At 50.3% G+C, this 16998-nt stretch overlaps 7 protein-coding genes across 7 annotated transcripts; 4 read left to right on the forward strand and 3 right to left on the reverse strand.

Moving 5' to 3' along the window:
* Positions 1 to 394: 394 nt before the first annotated feature.
* K460DRAFT_266774 (uncharacterized protein) lies at positions 395 to 1231 on the reverse strand (the record flags this gene model as incomplete). Its single annotated transcript, XM_040927513.1, has 1 exon — positions 395 to 1231. A coding segment is annotated over one exon (837 nt), but the record flags the coding sequence as incomplete, so codon positions are not given.
* A 267-nt stretch (positions 1232 to 1498) lies between these two features.
* On the forward strand, positions 1499 to 2857 carry K460DRAFT_411982 (oxidoreductase-like protein). The gene is made up of 2 exons (XM_040937512.1): positions 1499 to 1966; positions 2016 to 2857. Exons 1-2 carry the CDS (start codon positions 1699 to 1701, stop codon positions 2774 to 2776), a joined length of 1029 nt encoding a protein of 342 aa, XP_040792814.1. The 5' UTR covers positions 1499 to 1698; the 3' UTR covers positions 2777 to 2857.
* Positions 2858 to 3460: 603 nt separating this feature from the next.
* K460DRAFT_269400 (uncharacterized protein) lies at positions 3461 to 7323 on the forward strand (the record flags this gene model as incomplete). Its single annotated transcript, XM_040927564.1, has 10 exons — positions 3461 to 3904; positions 3955 to 4173; positions 4225 to 4321; positions 4374 to 4397; positions 4448 to 4516; positions 4565 to 4697; positions 4745 to 5069; positions 5126 to 5471; positions 5549 to 5750; positions 6345 to 7323. 10 exons carry the CDS (start codon positions 3461 to 3463, stop codon positions 7321 to 7323), a joined length of 2838 nt encoding a protein of 945 aa, XP_040792815.1.
* Positions 7324 to 7583: 260 nt separating this feature from the next.
* On the reverse strand, positions 7584 to 8570 carry K460DRAFT_350331 (uncharacterized protein; the record flags this gene model as incomplete). Its single annotated transcript, XM_040931497.1, has 1 exon — positions 7584 to 8570. One exon carries the CDS (start codon positions 8568 to 8570, stop codon positions 7584 to 7586), a length of 987 nt encoding a protein of 328 aa, XP_040792816.1.
* Positions 8571 to 9806: 1236 nt separating this feature from the next.
* Positions 9807 to 10589, reverse strand: K460DRAFT_272795 (uncharacterized protein; the record flags this gene model as incomplete). The annotated part of the gene is made up of 1 exon (XM_040927830.1): positions 9807 to 10589. The coding sequence occupies one exon, from the start codon at positions 10587 to 10589 to the stop codon at positions 9807 to 9809; it is 783 nt and encodes a 260-aa protein (XP_040792817.1).
* A 1972-nt stretch (positions 10590 to 12561) lies between these two features.
* On the forward strand, positions 12562 to 14235 carry K460DRAFT_372557 (cytochrome P450; the record flags this gene model as incomplete). The annotated part of the gene is made up of 3 exons (XM_040934522.1): positions 12562 to 12740; positions 12796 to 13230; positions 13311 to 14235. 3 exons carry the CDS (start codon positions 12562 to 12564, stop codon positions 14233 to 14235), a joined length of 1539 nt encoding a protein of 512 aa, XP_040792818.1.
* An 827-nt stretch (positions 14236 to 15062) lies between these two features.
* On the forward strand, positions 15063 to 16898 carry K460DRAFT_326912 (peptidase S10, serine carboxypeptidase; the record flags this gene model as incomplete). Its single annotated transcript, XM_040930642.1, has 3 exons — positions 15063 to 15394; positions 15460 to 15847; positions 15899 to 16898. Exons 1-3 carry the CDS (start codon positions 15154 to 15156, stop codon positions 16896 to 16898), a joined length of 1629 nt encoding a protein of 542 aa, XP_040792819.1. The 5' UTR covers positions 15063 to 15153.
* Positions 16899 to 16998: the final 100 nt, after the last annotated feature.

The raw sequence follows: 16998 nt of genomic DNA on the forward strand, positions 1-16998 counted from the left end.
GTTCTTGCTTATTTCCTGTATCAGGCGCTGAAGTAGTGTTCGCTGATCAGGTGCAGTTGCCGCTTGTTGATGGTGTCCAGGGTGCCCGCGTGCCAAACGCCCCTGTGTCGCACATTCATATGACCCGGCGGAATGTAGCGGACCCCGACACGAAGTGGTGACCAAAGCACACCGGGCCAAATCCTTGCTTGAGTTAGGTCTTTGAGATTATACTTGACATCGTGACGTCATGCGCCGCGGTGCTGCTAGCGGAACTGTGTGCCAAGTGCCTTCATGTCGGCTTCATCCAGGTCCTAGTGGCACAACCATGTTGCGTGTAGAAGAACTGAATGTCCCTGTTCGAGACTGGAGCATATAGTTGAGCTCGTAGGCTGTTTCTGATCCGCTCTCATTGCCCTAAAATTTCATCCACAGACCCCCACATATGTGCCTGAGTCATCTGAGCCCTATCCTCGTCATTTACAATAGTATCAGCCACTTTGGCTTCATCCTTCTCACCCGGAACTGCATTCTTAAACCCCTCTAGCACCCCACGAACCCTCTCTCCTACCTTCCTCACGCCCTCGACCTCCTTCACTTTCCGCTCGAGCTGCTCCTCCATTTTTGCAATCAGTGTTTCCCTCGCCTGATGCGGCCGATATTCATTTATCAGGGCATGCATATTCGTCACCATGGTCAGGATATGTGCGATTTGGTCGTCTTTGGCGGGGGAGACGGGGTCGATAGCGACGAGGCCGAGGAGCGAGATGTAGGAGAGGAGCATGGAGCGTAGGAAGCGGAAGAGGTAGTTTTGGCGGTCGAGCGTTGTGGGTGTGGATGTCGTGGTGGGTTGAGAGGGGGGTGTGGTGTGGTAGAGTTGCTCGTATGTCCAATCTTGTAAGACACCCTCTTCTTTCATCCTGTGACTTATAAGCTCCATGTTCTTGCTAAAGAGATCTGATCCCTTCGCTTTCGTCGCCTCGCCAAAGACCTTGAACTCTTCATCGTCTGCGGGCGGTGCGGGTGGGATGAGATATCGAAGCTCGGTCGGGAGGGCAAGGATCTGCTCTGCGGAGAGATATGATCCAAGGGCAGAAGTTGCAAGTTCACCATCACCAGTTGCAGCTTCCTTCTCAATCTCGCCCAAGCGCTCCCGGTTCTCTGCGGTAAAGTGCCGGTAAAATGGGGGAGGATCAGGGAAGAAGCTTAAGATTAGGTCCTCATCCTGCTGTTGCTGTTGTGGATCGGCCATGGTTGCCGTGAGAAGCTCTACCTGGTAGGAGTCTCAATATTGCGTGCGTGATCCTTTGGCTTGGTCGTGAGTGCGTCAAGGTTGAAAGCGCTGGGAGGCTGGACCCTTGCTCTCCACAAACTCTTGGCGCGCTCCCCGCTTGAGCACGGAACACGGGCCTTGTCTCACTTGTGTCTGTATATATGGGCCTTTGTCTCATTCACTCGTCTGTATAATCTGATTAGGCCCTCCAAGGTTGTCTTACGCGTCTCGGGCTTCACGACTTGATTAAGCCGCGAACAAACTGCCCCGAGAATTGACCGATGATCTCATCGCACTTGGTATTACAAATCCACTATTGCGCAAGAGAGTATTCGTCGTAATAAGTATGTGTATAGAGCTTCAGTGTTCTGTAGCTATCAAATCAACACATTCATCACTGTCCTCTTCTACCTTTTATTACGCTCACGTACCATCTCCCTTCTAACATGTCCACGCAAAGAGCAGTTGTCCACGTTTCCGAGGGCGTTGCGGAGCTACGGAGCGACGTTCCTCTTCCCAAGCTCCCGGGCGACAATTGGGTTCTCGTCAAGACAAAAGCTGTCGCCCTGAATCCGACGGACTGGAAGAGCATCGTCTACCGTCCATCACCGGGGGCAATTGTTGGATGTGACTATGCTGGTATTGTCGAAGAGGTTGGCAAGGGCGTAACTGATCTGAAAGTTGGCGATAGGATTGCTGGCTTTGCCCACGGAGGTGAGACAGTCTACACCTCTTCTCTTGAACGATTGCTAACATCCACCAGGTGATCCAAAGGACCATTCCAACGGCACCTTCGCCGAACATATCAAAGCCAAAGTAGGCATCCACCTTAAGGTGGCAGACAACATTCCCTTCGAAGATGCTGCAACCCTAGGTGTCGGCATCACAACTGTGGGTCAAGGTCTCTACCAGTCACTCGGCCTTCCCCTTCCGCCAGCCAAGGTGCAAGAGCCAACACCTATCCTGATCTATGGTGCATCTACCGCAACTGGCACCCTCGCTGTGCAGTACGCGAAGCTCTCTCACTGCCAAGTCATTGCTACCGCCTCGCCGCATAACTTCGAGCTTCTACGCAAACTAGGCGCCGACCAAGTGTTCGATTACAAGGACCCTGAAGTAGGCGCTAATATCCGCAAAGCGACCAACGACAAGTTGAAGCTAGTCTTCGATTGCATTTCCGAAGGCAACGCAATCGACATCGCTGCAGCTGCGATCAGTTCAACCGGCGGCCATCTGTCCACACTCTTGCCGGTCAAGAACTTCCCCCGAGATGACGTAAGAGTCACATTCACACTTGGATATACGGCGCTGGGCGAGAAGTTCAACGAACAGTTCCAGGCGAATCAGGCGGACTACGAGTTTGGCTCCAAGTTTTGGAAGTTGTCAGAGGCTTTGTTCAATAGTGGGAAGATCAAGGCGCATCCTGCGGAGCTTCGAAATGGCCTCGAGGGTATCCCGCAGGGGCTGCAGGATTTGAAGGACGGGAAGGTATCTGCCGTGAAGCTCGTTTACAAAATTGAATAGTTGACATGGAATTCTACCGTCGTTCGTATATTCGTATGCAGAACTTTGGCAAGATCCTGAAACCCTCGATCAGTAGCCACTTTCGATAAACTCATTTGTTATTGTGATCGTGTAAAATGTATGCTTGTAGAAGACTTGAAGTGGCCCGATGGATTGATCTACAGAGCAGTTCGTGCACTGGCCATCGCACTAAGCGATGAATGGTCGAACCGACCACGTGCTCTCGATCCTCGTTGTCGTCGAACAACCTTCTGTTGCCACGTGTGGTCACTTCTACTCGTTTTCCTTCATATCTCAGGCCTCTCGCACCAAGTTACGTCAGGCTAGACCATGCAGGATGTAACGTCCGGGAAGTACGCTAGCTCCTAGGATGCATCTCACCCTCGACCAATCCCACTTCATTCCATCCGCACATGCGCACCGTCCATATGTCTCCGTTGACGATTGACAGACACTGTTATACACACTGACAATATCTTGCTTGTGATTGGTCGCTGTTAATGCTGATCTGATACCGAATGCGCGATGCAGCAGCTTCAGGCGGTGGGCCTGACGTCGCAGTATGATTATACCAGTAAACAGACCGCGGGATGTCGATATGTAGAGTGGCGGTATAAAGGCAACCTGATCTTCCAATATGTAGGAACTTGACTAGAGCTTCTAGATATTTCGTTCGCCATCATGATGGGCTCGTCTCTATTTGCTGCGGTTTCTCTTGCTGCACTTGTTACTGCATCGTTCGATACGAATCTCAATTACCATTCACCCTCACGGCGACATGAAGGCCTCGGCATAGATGTGCCTAAGGTTGCGAAGAGAAGCCTTGTCAAGCGAGCTACTCCTTGGGATCCTTCACAACTAAACTTCACACACGGTGTCGCATCAGGCGACCCATACCCGCATTCTGTTATACTGTGGACTCGCATCGCGCCATCCCTTGTGAATGATGGGTCTAATGTGACAGTATCAGGTAACGTGCCATTCTACAGCCACGAGACTGAGAAGTATATCAAAGCCTCGCCAAATCCGATCTGTGTGGAGTACCGCGTCGGGACAGATGGAAATTTCTCGACTGTAGTCGACAAGGGGACTGCTTATACCACTTCTGATATCGACTTCACGGTCAAGGTAAGCTTTATAATGGAATTTGTTAGAAACAATTGACTGATTTTGAACAGGTAGAGGCGAAGAAACTAGCACCATTCAAGACCTACTACTACCAGTTCAATGTCTGCGGCAGCAACAATAAGAGTCCCACCGGAAGAACTAAAACAAGCCCGGACCATGACGATGCCGTCTCAAAGATCAGTCTTGCGGTCTTCTCCTGCAGCAACTACCCCATGGGTTACTTCAACGCGTATGGCAACGCAGCGCGAAAAGATAAAGTGGACTTCTTTGTACGTAGAGAGAATGTTCACCCAGAGGCGTTTGCTAATTGACGTGAACAGGTCCACCTTGGGGATTACATCTACGAGTACAGCAAAGGCAAGATTGGCAAGGATCAACGAGCTGCAAGCCCAGAAAAAGAGATTTTCAGTCTTTACGGTAGTGTTTGAAATCCTGCATAAACATCGATAGTGACTGACAAAGTTCGCAGACTACCGGACCAGACTTGGACAATGTAAGCATGCTGGATAACTTAGCTTCGGATGGGACCTAACTCGCGTACAGACCGGAGCGACCTTGACCTTCGCCTCGCTCACCAGAATTTTGCATGGATTCCGACTTGGGATGATCATGGTGAGCTGCAATATGCCCTTTTCTGGAACACAACTAATAGTTGAATAGAGGTAGCCAACAACGTCTATCGTGATGGCACAAGCGGCATGAATAACACAGAAGCCTCCTTTAAGAAGTTTGGAGGTATTAGTGTTGACTCAAGGAAGATGAATGCTGTTCGAGCATACTTCGAATGGATGCCGTAAGTTGGAGTACATTGCCGTCGTGATTGTACTGACATACTATCAGTATCCGCCAAGTTGACATGGACGACAACCTCCGCATCTGGCGAAGCTTCAAGATGGGCAAGCTCTTCGATTTGATCATGCTCGACACGCGCAACTATGACCGGTCTATCACTACTCTAGATTGGAACGATGACTACATCGAGAAACTCAAGGACGATGCCGGTCGCTCGCTCATGGGCAGCTTACAGGAAAACTGGTTCTACCGCCAGCTGTCCAAGTCGAAAGAACGAGGGGCTGCTTGGAGGATCGTGGGCAATCAGATCATTTTCTCGCGAATGAACAACAGTGCAGTGTACACAAACCCGTTGAACGCTGATCAATGGGATGTGAGTTGATTGTCCACTCGAGCTGGTCATTCAGTCGGCAACTAACCTTCCTCTAGGGTTACACGGCAAACCGGAACCGCACTCTCCACCATCTATACTCCAACGAGATCTCCAACACTGCATTCCTAGCAGGCGACTCACACGCTAACTGGGTGTCCGATCTCGTATGGCTCGATGAGACGCCATACGACCAGGTTACTGGGGCGGGCGCGATCGGTGTAGAGTTTGCAGGAACTGCTGTGACCTCCACCGGCTACGGTGCGGGTCGATCGATCGCAAATTCAAGTGATCGCTCTGCAGGGCTAGTTCGAGACAACAGGGAGCTTCAATGGGCGGAAGGATACTACCGGGGGTATTACGAGCTCCATATTTCACCGGAAGAGCTAAATGCGCGGTACTACGGTGAGTTAGCCCATGGCTAACCTTCCCCTCCATCCCGCGTCTGCTTGGGCTGGCGCATGCGCTACTGACTCTGTTAGGCTCACCATCTGTTGCATTCCGCAACCCTTTCGAAGTCAGCCTTGCAAACTTCACTGTAAAGGCTGGTGCCAATCATCTGCAGAGGAACGTAGCGAACGGCAGCGTTGAGAGCGGTGCGCTTCAGCGTGGGAAGACTGTACCGACGAATTTGACGTTGAACACGCAAACAGGGACATGGAACGTTACGGGTTTCAACCAAATGTTCATTGCATATTGAGGGAGGTAGTGTTGTGATGAACGAGGAATGCTTAGCTTGGCTTTTAGGAAGGCGCTCAGGCTTGATGCGATACAAGGAGAAGCACCTTCGTTCCGTACATTCAGACATCAGTCATTAACATCGCAATTGCCCTGCATCATACTTCTATCAGCTTGATGGTGTTGTTTGACTGATTGGGCTGCTGGTTCGCGACCGTAGTCTCCAAGATTACGTGCACGTACGCGATAATCCACATCGAGCGGATCTTGAGGCGGGCCGGCGGGAGAACAAGATTACCGAAGCGTCGGCGAATACCCACATGGGGTTCGTCACGGACATAGAACATCTTAATACAGTACCTCTATCCAACGCGATCATTTCCGGGGAAGGCCCTAAAGCCCTGCCCGGATGAACATGAGTTCCGCATTCAGAGTCGTGAAGAATGGTGGCGAATGCCCCACTCAAATTGGGTGACTATCACGTCAGGGCACTTGGCCAACCACCAACATATAAGATCATACCCAAACCCTATCGTAAACCCTATCAAACGATCCTACACCAAGGATGGCTCAAACCATGAAAGCCTGGCAATACAACAGCACGAAAGGTGGCCTCGAGAAGCACCTCAAAATCAACGATGCAACACCCGTACCCACCATCACCGACAATGAAATCCTCGTACAGGTCCACGCCATGGGCCTCAACCCCGTCGACCACAAAGTCACCGAAGGACCCATGCCATTGCGCCTCATAGGTACCAACCTCACGCCCGGCGCCGACTTCTGCGGCAAAGTCGCCAAAATCGGCAAGAACGTCAACGAGTTCAAAGTCGACGAGTGGGTTTTCGGCGCGAAGATCGGCTCGCTAAAGGACGGCACATTGGCGCAGTATGTGGCCGTGCCGAAACAGATGGTGTCAAGTCTACCAGAGGGTGTAAAAGTTGAAGATGCAGCCGGGGTTGGTATTGTGGGGTTGACTGCAATCCAAGCTACGAAGCCGAATGTGAAGAGCGGAGACAGCGTGTTTATCAATGGCGGTTCCGGCGGTACTGGAGCGATTGGCATCCAAATTGCAAAAGCATTGGGATGTAATGTCACGACTACATGCTCAACACCCAATGTAGAGCTGTGCAAGAGCTTGGGCGCGGACGAAGTCATTGATTACAAGAAGGAAGATGTTGTCCAAGCTCTCACTTCCAAGGGGCCCACCTATTCTCTTATCATCGACAATATCGGCAGTCCTCCTAACCTCTACAAAGCATCTTCTTCCTTCATCCTTCCCCACGGCAAATTCGTGCAAGTCGGGATGACGCTTAGCCTTGGTGGCTTGACGCAGACCGGGCGTAACATGTTGTTTCCACATATTCTTGGCGGCGGGAAGAACAGCTATCAGATGATCATCACGAAAGCATCTGTGGATGATCTTGGGCAGTTGGGGCTATTTATGAAGGAGGGGAAGGTGAAGGGAGTGGTGGATAGTGTGTGGGAGTTCGAGGATGCGCCCAAGGCGTTTGAGAAGCTCAAGACGGGTAGGGCGAAGGGGAAGGTTGTAGTTAAGGTTAGGCAAGATGAGAAATAGGAGGTGTGCAGGAAAGGTCATCACTTCAGATTGATTGGTGGTATGTAATGTGGGGCGTTTGTGACACTCAGATATCCCGTTTACGTTATATTAGGCTTTATTTATTTACGCCATTATATTCGCTCGAGCCATGCAGACCTGCACCTTGAGAACTTGCACCTTGATTCGAGTCACAGTGATGATTCGTACTGTAACAGGGCTTGGCGATTCGGCATGTATCCCCGCGACGACGCTTTCAAAGAAAGCCAACATACCCCTTATCATCGGAAGATGCATAGTCCTTCTGTATGAGTACTCGCATTCTCTTTCCTCCACGTATGCGGTGAGTTCATGCACTTGCTACACTCGAGATCCGAGTTTGGGCATTCGGTAAAGCTATGCTCAGCGCTTCCACAACGCCAGCAGTACATGGAAACACCGATTGGCGGAGCTGGAGTAGGCCACTCCATCAACCACTGTATCACACTCTGCGCTGACTTCGAGCTCGACTGTCCTTTCTGACCTGCCTTGGCCCTGGGATTATCCAACGAGCCATAAAGCTCATTGCGCAATGCCGACAGGATAGCGATAACGGTGGCGTACATTGCTGCATTACCGCCATTGTCGAAATCGAAAGCCTGAATCTTGAACTGTTGCAGGAGATACTCGAATGGCGCAGTCTGTGAGCGCGTTATTTTGGCCTGGACTGGAATATTCTGAGCATCCAATATAGCGACTGTAGTGCTCATACTCGAGGGATCGAAGTCGAAAGCTGTCTTTCTCATCTTACCCATGCCGTCATTGTCACCAAAGGACATGTATACGATGGGTCGCAAGCCCTTGTCGGGATCTGCCTCATCCATCGGCTGATGCCAGATTTCGTGAAGCATATGCAATGCCTCTTCCTGCGAAACGAATGTCGTAGTGCCGAAATGGTAGGCGTTGGCATCGCCGGTAGAAGGAAGGTGAGCGTGCGAGCGTATGCGGAGGTGCAAGCACCAAACATGCTTGAGAAGATACTCGGCATGGGGTCCAGCGAGTACCGGCTGCCCGTTATTGACTCGTTGCCGATCGTAAGTTGTTATACCGAGCTCAGTGAGGTGGTATGGTGGGTTGGCGGACCACTTGCGATACACAGTGACGAGGAAGGCGTGCTTGAGGAGACCGACTTCGTGTTTCTGTATGTACATGCGTAGCACTTCTTGATGTGTTTTTGCGGCAAGAGTTGCCCGCAGGCTCTTCAGTTTTGCAGGTGTCGAGGCGGCCATTTGGTGCCTAGAGCTGCGCTATACGGCTATGGAGGGAGTCGAATATACTCGCTTGTGCAGGTGGGAAGCATGGTGACGATAAGATACAACGGAGAACCTTGCGAGACGAGGTGAAGGTGGATTAGAGTGAAAGTGAAAGCTATTCTCCGATTGTTCCACAGCTGCTCCAAGCTTCGATGATAACCATGTACCGGTCGATATTGCAATACGGCTTCTACGATTTGTAGAGAACTCCGAGCGAGCTTTACAGCCCGGCGTCTCTCGGACTCTAACTTTGACTTTCATGGTGGACAGCATGAGATGATGTGCGACAGTCTGGAGATAATCATTGGCGCTAGTACCAACATCCCAATTACATCACCATATTAGGATCTCGCCAATCATAGCGCGAACCGCACATTGGGCTCCATCTCATCTTCACTACATCCCTCAGTGTAGCACAAATCACATTGTTCAGCTTTTCCATAATGCAGTCGCGAGATGCTTGAGTTTATCATTTCTCAGCTCATTACTGATCCGGCCCCCGCATGAGCTTAGAGATAGACCTTCAGAGATAACGTCGCCTCTTTTGGACAGTCGCTCCGATAAATTTTCTCATGTGCCTGGAGTCCTCCAGGTGGGAAGTATGGTCTATTGGTGCAGGCAAGACATGTGCTGAGAATCACACCTAGTATGTGCACACGGCTGATCCGTCAGATATTGTGGACCCCGATGATTTGGTCGAGGAACTAGACATAGGAGATCTCCTGGCAATGAAGCAAGGACACCCGTTTTAGACTAGCTTTTGTTTTGCGAATACCGCCATCTTAACGTTTTATTACAAGTAGATACAGGATATCAAGAAAAAGGATCCTGACGAAATTGAATAGGAGGCGATTGATATGAATCCTGGAACTTCACTTTGGCCGGCGATTAGGAAGGCTTCTTCCTGGTCAAGCTTTGGCTGCTTTATGGACTAGCAATGTAGTCTGAAGTACCTTCAAGAGGACCGGGTAGGACGTCGTAAATGAAGACACCTCACCTCCAAATTACGCCCAAATGTGCATCCGCGAAGCAAGAGCACTATTGCGATTCGCTTCATTAGATCTGGACGTAGGTCTGGATGAGTTCTAATCGTTTTCACTGCCGTGGCTTTGTCCGACTCATCATTTTTCGGGGTCGTAGCTTAAGAGGTGATCACCGCCCCTCTTGACAGTCTGCTCCTCAACGCTGTGTTGATACATTCAGCACGACTCTTCAGCCACCACTAGGTTTTTTCAATAATCCACCCAGAATGCTTGGATCCAGCATCTTAGCTTCTGGCACCTCAACTCCGCACTTCACCCACATACTACTCCAAAGCGCTCCAACTGCTCGCTCCTCTGGCATAAATACAACAGTATTTACATATGTTCGCGTCGTATTGTAGCAGTTAGCCATATTGAATAGCTGCGCCTCGCAATTGTCGCCTTTTCCAGCGAAGAAAACCCCACAGCGCGCTTCGCTTGGGAGATTGATGCATGTTCCATTCTTCCATTTTTCGATCGGTGGCGCGAAAGCCATCTTTTGGAGAAGCTCACCGCGGCAGTGCTTTGGACCTCCGGACCTGGAATATGACAGAGCGAGGATGGGAATCTGATTACTTGGTGGAGGTCGTGGCGCTGTGATGACTGATGGTGTAGGTGTATGCACGGGTCCGAGGATCCCTTCAGCACTCCAACTCGCACTTGGTCTTGGGGTTGGCGTGAACCCAATCATACCTTCTTGTGTTTTCGTTATCGCAGTTGGGATTGGCGTTCCTCCCGAGATGATGCTCGTCCCGTTCCATACATCTCCGCGATCGAATCCGGTTCCATTGAGGAGCGCGTTCGCTCCAACTATACTATTTGAACTGCCCACTTTCGCAGCTTGCGCGAGGGATATTCGGAAGACGTTCTGCAGCGGTGCGCGTATCTCTATCGCCGTGGCTAATGATAGCGCGATGAAGAGGATGAGGAATACTGATGAGATGATGAGTATGAAGCGACGTGGTATCGCCATGACGAGTGTATCCAGAATATCCTTGAGAGAATGAACATTCGGTTCACGACGAAGCTTGAGAATGGGTGCCAAGAGACTGTCGGGAGGTGCTGCGTTGCGTGTTTCATCGTCTTGAAAATCTGAAACACACCTCAGGCCGGCCGATCGCGACATGTCACTTATATCTTGGCACTCGGGAACAATGAACGGGTGTTTGTAATGCTGGGTCTGTAAGCTTATATACTATAATGACTGATCTAGAGCACTCTGATATTGGATACGTCTTCTACCTCCTGAATAGCTTCGATTGTATTCGTGCGCGATGTTCTAGGTATCTAAGTCCTAACATGAGATCGGGCTTTGCAGTGAGTGTTGTTAGTATCATCAAATAGTGGAATAGAATATTTGACTATGTTTAGGACTTTGTCTTCTCGGAGAAGGTAGCAGAGTATATTATGTGTTGCGCTTTGAACACAGCTAATCGGTAGCCAAGGATATATCGCCTCCTAGTTCCTGCAATCCTACTCCCAATCTTTCAAAATCTGCAAGCTAGTGACCCAATCCAACTGGCTCCTAATACTCGTTACGACCATATCAGTCGAGATATTCTCGTGGCTGTAAGGCTAAATGTCCAAAGGAACAGAGTGGGCTAGTCGTAGAGAACTATGTGAATTACTAAGTAACTCGTTGTCGAGTATGATCTGATAGGTAGGTCTAGGTGCGGCATAAATGGGCCCTGGTAGTACAGCACATGACGACGACGAAATTCCAGCGTATCGGATTTCCAGCGTTCGACTTTCGAGCGTGTCGACCTTCCACCGTGTTGAACTTGGGGATGCCGAAGATGGTGTCATCTAGAACGTCCGCGTCAGTTAAACACGCATGATATTCTAAGACGTAGTCTACTCTAAGGAAAGTGACGAGACTGAAGAAGCAAGGAGGAACTGGGCCTGTTCAATTGTTGGTAAATATGAGACAAGTTTCCTATCGATAAGCCGAAAGACTAAGCTATTAATAATTAGCGTCTCGGGTAGGCCGAATCTATTCATCCTGCCGCCCTACCTGCTATTGTCAACCACCACTTCCCAACCTCTGAACCCCTAAAATGTATCGTTAAACTCTTACTCAAGCATAATCGATCTCGTAGAAGGTGTCACTCTAGTTACCGATGATTAAAACTTCCTCAAAATCGAAGCGGCAATATCGGACGTCATTGTACAACCCCGATCACCAGTTAGGGCTCCTATGGACAGCATTGCATAACGGGATCGAGGAAGCCGTACCCAACACCGCGCCAGCGGGCCCAAAGCTCGCTTGACATACTTGTCCTCTCGTCCTTCCTAACCCTTGTGATCAGTCGGTGTCTCCAGGTCCCTGTTTTGTATCCCCCCATTTCTTTGTCTTCACTTTGCACGCGAGGCGGGTCCGCTGCCGAGCACATGGCTACCAATTGTAGGCACCGTAAGTTCGGCGATGTTGATGCTACTATGGTAAAGAGGCTAGATGCTAGGGTATGGTCATCGGTAAGGATAAGGCCTTCGGCAAGAGTATTCCTTTGAACCGATCGATGCACAACTTGATAATTTAGCGAAGGCTTGATCCACAACAAAGGCTAACTAACAAGAGTCCACAACCGGGATTGCGGCAGCCTCGCTAGGCTGATGCTCTGGATTCTGAGTCGTGCTGTTCTGTACTTTGCGCTTTGCACGAAAGCTTCGGATCACGTTCCGTGTGCTCGTCATGCTCATTGGTACCGTGAAAAACGGTTCGGCTGTGTCTAGGGTTGGCGTTTTGCGCGTCATGTGTATCTCTTCTTATCGAATCGATGCTTTAGGTAAGGGACCCTACTATTGCTCGCCGACCACGCTTTCCCTTCGACAAAATGCAAGATGAGCATCAAGTATTGAAGGACAGTAAGATGGCGCATATAAGCTTCAGACATCCCGCGTAGCATGGCCATTATTCACCGCTATAATTTCTCGCACAAGTCCAAATGCATCCTTCCCTAGTAGTCGGCTTTGCGGTGGCGATAATCGCATATCTCGCACTTCAATTCCTACTACATGGCACACAAAGCAAGAGAGAGCCATGCATTTTAGAGACCACGGTACCATTCTTCGACTCAGCTATCGGTATCTTGCGTCACAGAGCCAACTATCTGTCAAATCTAAGGTAAGTTCCACTACGTGAATCCTGAGGCAATGTTAGTGGTACTTAAAATCTTTAGGAGCAAGTACCGGATGTCGATCTACACCCTGCGGATGCCATTTCAACGCCTCTATGTTGTGCATGCGCCAAACTTAATTCAAACCATTCAGAGCAAAGCTAATGCCGCAACCTTCATTCCCAATTTGTTGGATTTTGGCATGCTCTTCAGCGGTTTAAACGAACAGTCACAACGGACACTTCGAGACGCATTTGGTGTCCAGGGAAATGGTTTTACCATGAGCGTGCACAAGTATCTACTGTCCGGACCTTCGCTCAAGGCTGCAACAAGAGCGGCAGTCGATCGACTTAGTGCGAGTGTGCCGAACCATTTTGAGGATGACCGTCAAGGGGGATTGCTAGAGTTGGTCCGTCATGAGCTTACGCTCGCATTGACTGGAGCCATCTATGGGCCTGAGAATCCGTACGATGATCCAGACGTCGAAGCAAGCTGGAGGTACGTGTGTCACCCGCTCTCACCAAATGAGATGTTTGCCACTCTATTCCACAAGGTTTCCAGCTGACCATGTACAACAGAGATTTCCTTCCCGGAATCAGCCACTTACTTTATAGTCCCTGTCCTTCCGTGACAGCTCGCAAGGCTCTAAACGCCAGGACCCGCGTCATTCATGCATTCAGGAAGTATTTCCAGACTGGCGGTCACCTACAGGCATTCCCAATGATTGCGGAGATGTACGAAACCAACAAGAGTCACGGCCTGGCCTTGGATGAGGCGGCAAAGATGGAAATGGCCACTTCGCTTGCTATGCTCAGCAGCGGCGCGGTCACTACGTTCTGGCTACTGTTCCACATTCTCTCCGACCCCGATGTTATGATGGCTACTCGTGAAGAGCTACATGCTGTAGCCAAATTGGAATCCACAAGCGACAATAGCGTTCCGAGAACAAAAGTCCTCGATCTGAGCGGTATCAAGGGAAAGTGTCCTACACTTGTGGCAATGCTCAACGAGACTCTGCGCTACCACAGCACAGTGATCAATATCAAGCAAGTACAGCATGACACCACTCTCGGCGATCAATACTTGCTAAAGAAGAACGGCATTGTTATGATACCCGGTGAAAGCGTACACCATAACGTGGATATTTGGGGCCCTAGTGCCGACACGTTCGACCACCACCGTTTTCTTTCCCCAGATAGCAAGAAGAAACTATCAACAACATCCGCTTTTCGGCCGTTTGGGGCGGGTGCAACGATGTGCCCTGGTCGCCACTTCTCGACAAGTGTCATTCTGAGCTTGGTCGCAATGGTGGTACTGCAGTACGAAGTTTTGCCTCTGCAGGGACAGTGGATAGCGCCTACGAAGCGAAATGCGGACCTGTGGAATGCGATGCCCAAGCCGGACTGGGATATAGACGTCAGGCTGTCGAAGATGAGGGTAGAGGAGAATCCTGTCGAATGGAGATTTGCATGGGGAGAGGATGCGGTGAAGAATCTATTTTGAGCAAGATAATATAGGTCCCTGAATTCAGGACGGAACGCTCAATGCGTAGATATGCTTTACATTTGGTCATTGTGACACATGACATAGTGGTTCATGCAGGCTTAGCAGACATCAGGTTCTTTCATGCACCTGTAGCTCACACAGAGCCTGGTGGTACCGACCCCGGTCGCGGCTCCCATGTCGCGTGGGGTCGCGGCATGTCCCCCTCTTCTTCTCCTCCACTCACACAACTCGAAACACGACAACCCTTTTGATTTGCGTCCCAGCCACCTTCAACACTTCATGACGTGAATAAGCTTCATTAGCTGGGGTAATAAGCTTGTCAGACCTTGGCAGCCGGGTCTTATCCATCCGTCGTGCATCGCTCCTTCTTGTTCTGGTAAGGCGCCGCTGCGAGGGCTCGTTGCAATGCCACAAAGTCCGTGGAAGCTCATTGCCACGCAACTTCAGCATTACAAGTCCTGCCCGATACTTCAACACCACTGACATGGAAGATATATTCAAACCTCGCCATTCTTGTTGTCGCGAGGCACGACGGCAGCACCTACCACAGGTTTCACGACACTGGCCGATGACGTGCCCGAGCGATCCAAACAATCTCCTCTGCGCAAGGCCTTGCGATGATCAACACTTCCAACCATGCCGCCAGTTATCCGGCCAATCGCGGTTTTCTGTTAACTCCGTAGTTGCCTGATCCAGATTAATCTGCTGTAACACGAATCACGGTCTGCATCTTATAACCAGGAAGTCCATCTTCCCCACATCACGTAACCAGATGGGCAATACGAAGGTGACAACATGGTACCCTTACTGCCGCTTGCATCCGTGGTGCGGGGTGTATATAAAGAGAAGACATGACCGGAACTGTAGAGAATCTGGTACGCGTCTTATCACTTCATTGCACCTAAGCTATCAAATATGGCACGCCTTACACAGCTCACTGCCATCCTGGTAGCTGCAGCCCTCAGCAGCGCACGCGAACCCTTCCTCAAAGAACGCCAGGTGCCCGCAGACCCAACCGGTGTCACGACCATCACCTCAGCCCAAGGCGCAGAGATCCGCTTCAAGCAACCCGGAAAACAAGGTATATGCGAAACGAAGGAGGGAGTCGACGACTATGCCGGCTACATCAGCCTCAACGAGAAGACAAACATGTTCTGTAAGTTTTCGCTTACGAAATCACAAGTGAGACATACACTGACTTTATGGTTTCTTGTCTTACAGTCTGGTTCTTTGAAGCTCGTGAAAAGCCATCAGAGAAGCCTTTGACACTGTGGCTAAACGGAGGACCGGGAAGTGATTCTTTGATCGGGTTGTTTCAGGAGCATGGGCCTTGCAACGTTACAGAGGACCTGAAGACGCAGTGGAATCCCTACTCCTGGAACGAACACAGCAACATGCTGTATCTGAGCCAACCGGTCGGTGTAGGATTTTCGTACGAGACTACCAGGAATGATACCAAGGGAAGATATTCGCTCGTAGACGCTGACACTGCGAACACGACGGATGCTGCGGCAATTGGCGCTTGGCATATCCTACAGGCGTTCTTGGAGTTGAGTCCGCAGCTGGATCCTGATATCACAAACTTTACTTTCAATCTTTGGACTGAAAGGTAAGTTTATTTTTGCACATTTCGCAAAGCTGGGTTGCTAATAAGATCTAGTTATGGCGGCCATTATGGTCCGGGCTTCTACAACTACTTCTACCAGCAAAACGAAGCGATCCGCAATGGCACTGTTCCTGGCGTAGAGCTTCAAATGGATACCCTTGGCATCATCAACGGCATTATCGACGAGCAAATTCAGGCGCCTTACTATCCCGAGTTTGCCGTGAATAACACCTACGGCATCAAGGCTATCAATGACACAGTCTACACATTTATGAAGCAAGCATATTACTTTCCGGAAGGCTGCCATGACCAGATCGAATATTGCAAGCAGGCCAATCGCTCTACCGAAGCCGGTCAATTGACTTGTTCATCTGCCACCAACCTCTGTCGCTCACTCGTCGAAGAACCATACTATTCGTTTGGTGGCCGTGGCGTCTACGACATACGCCATCCCTACGATGACCCCACGCCCCCTGACTACTTCGAAGACTTTCTCAACCTCGCGTCGACACAAGAAGCTATTGGCGTGAACATCAACTACACAACCACTAACGCGCGCAACGTCTCTGCCGGATTTGCCTCAACTGGAGACTTTGTCTTCCCCAACTTCATCGAAGATCTCGAGGAGATTTTAGGCTACGGCGTTCGCGTCGCTCTTCTCTACGGCGACGCAGACTACATTTGCAACTGGTTCGGCGGCCAAGCTGTCTCACTTGCCGTAAACTACACCCACAGCGAAGCCTTCCGCGCAGCAGGCTACACGCCCTTCCTCGTCGACGGCGTGGAATACGGCGAGGTGCGTGAGCATGGAAATTTCAGCTTCACGCGAATCTACGAGGCGGGCCATGAGGTGCCGTATTATCAACCTGAGGCCAGCTTGGAGCACTTCAAGAGAGTGCTCGATCATGTCGTTATTGCGGATGGAAGTCAGGTTGTAACGAGTGATTATGGCACGAATGGTACGGCCAAGGCTACCCATACGGAGACTTTTGTGCCGTTGCCACCTTCGAGTACGCCTAGTGCGGTGAGGAGGGTGAAGAGAGGGAGTCAATAGTCTAGCTAAGAGAAGGCCTCAGGGTGTAGATGGGATTCAATAATGATTAGGGGGTCAAGATCCGATAATGACAATGTTTTCAACTTACTAATAGTTTATC

Source organism: Cucurbitaria berberidis (genome assembly GCF_010015615.1).
Source record: "Cucurbitaria berberidis CBS 394.84 unplaced genomic scaffold K460scaffold_1, whole genome shotgun sequence".
In the NCBI taxonomy this organism is placed as follows: Eukaryota; Fungi; Ascomycota; class Dothideomycetes; order Pleosporales; family Cucurbitariaceae; genus Cucurbitaria; species Cucurbitaria berberidis.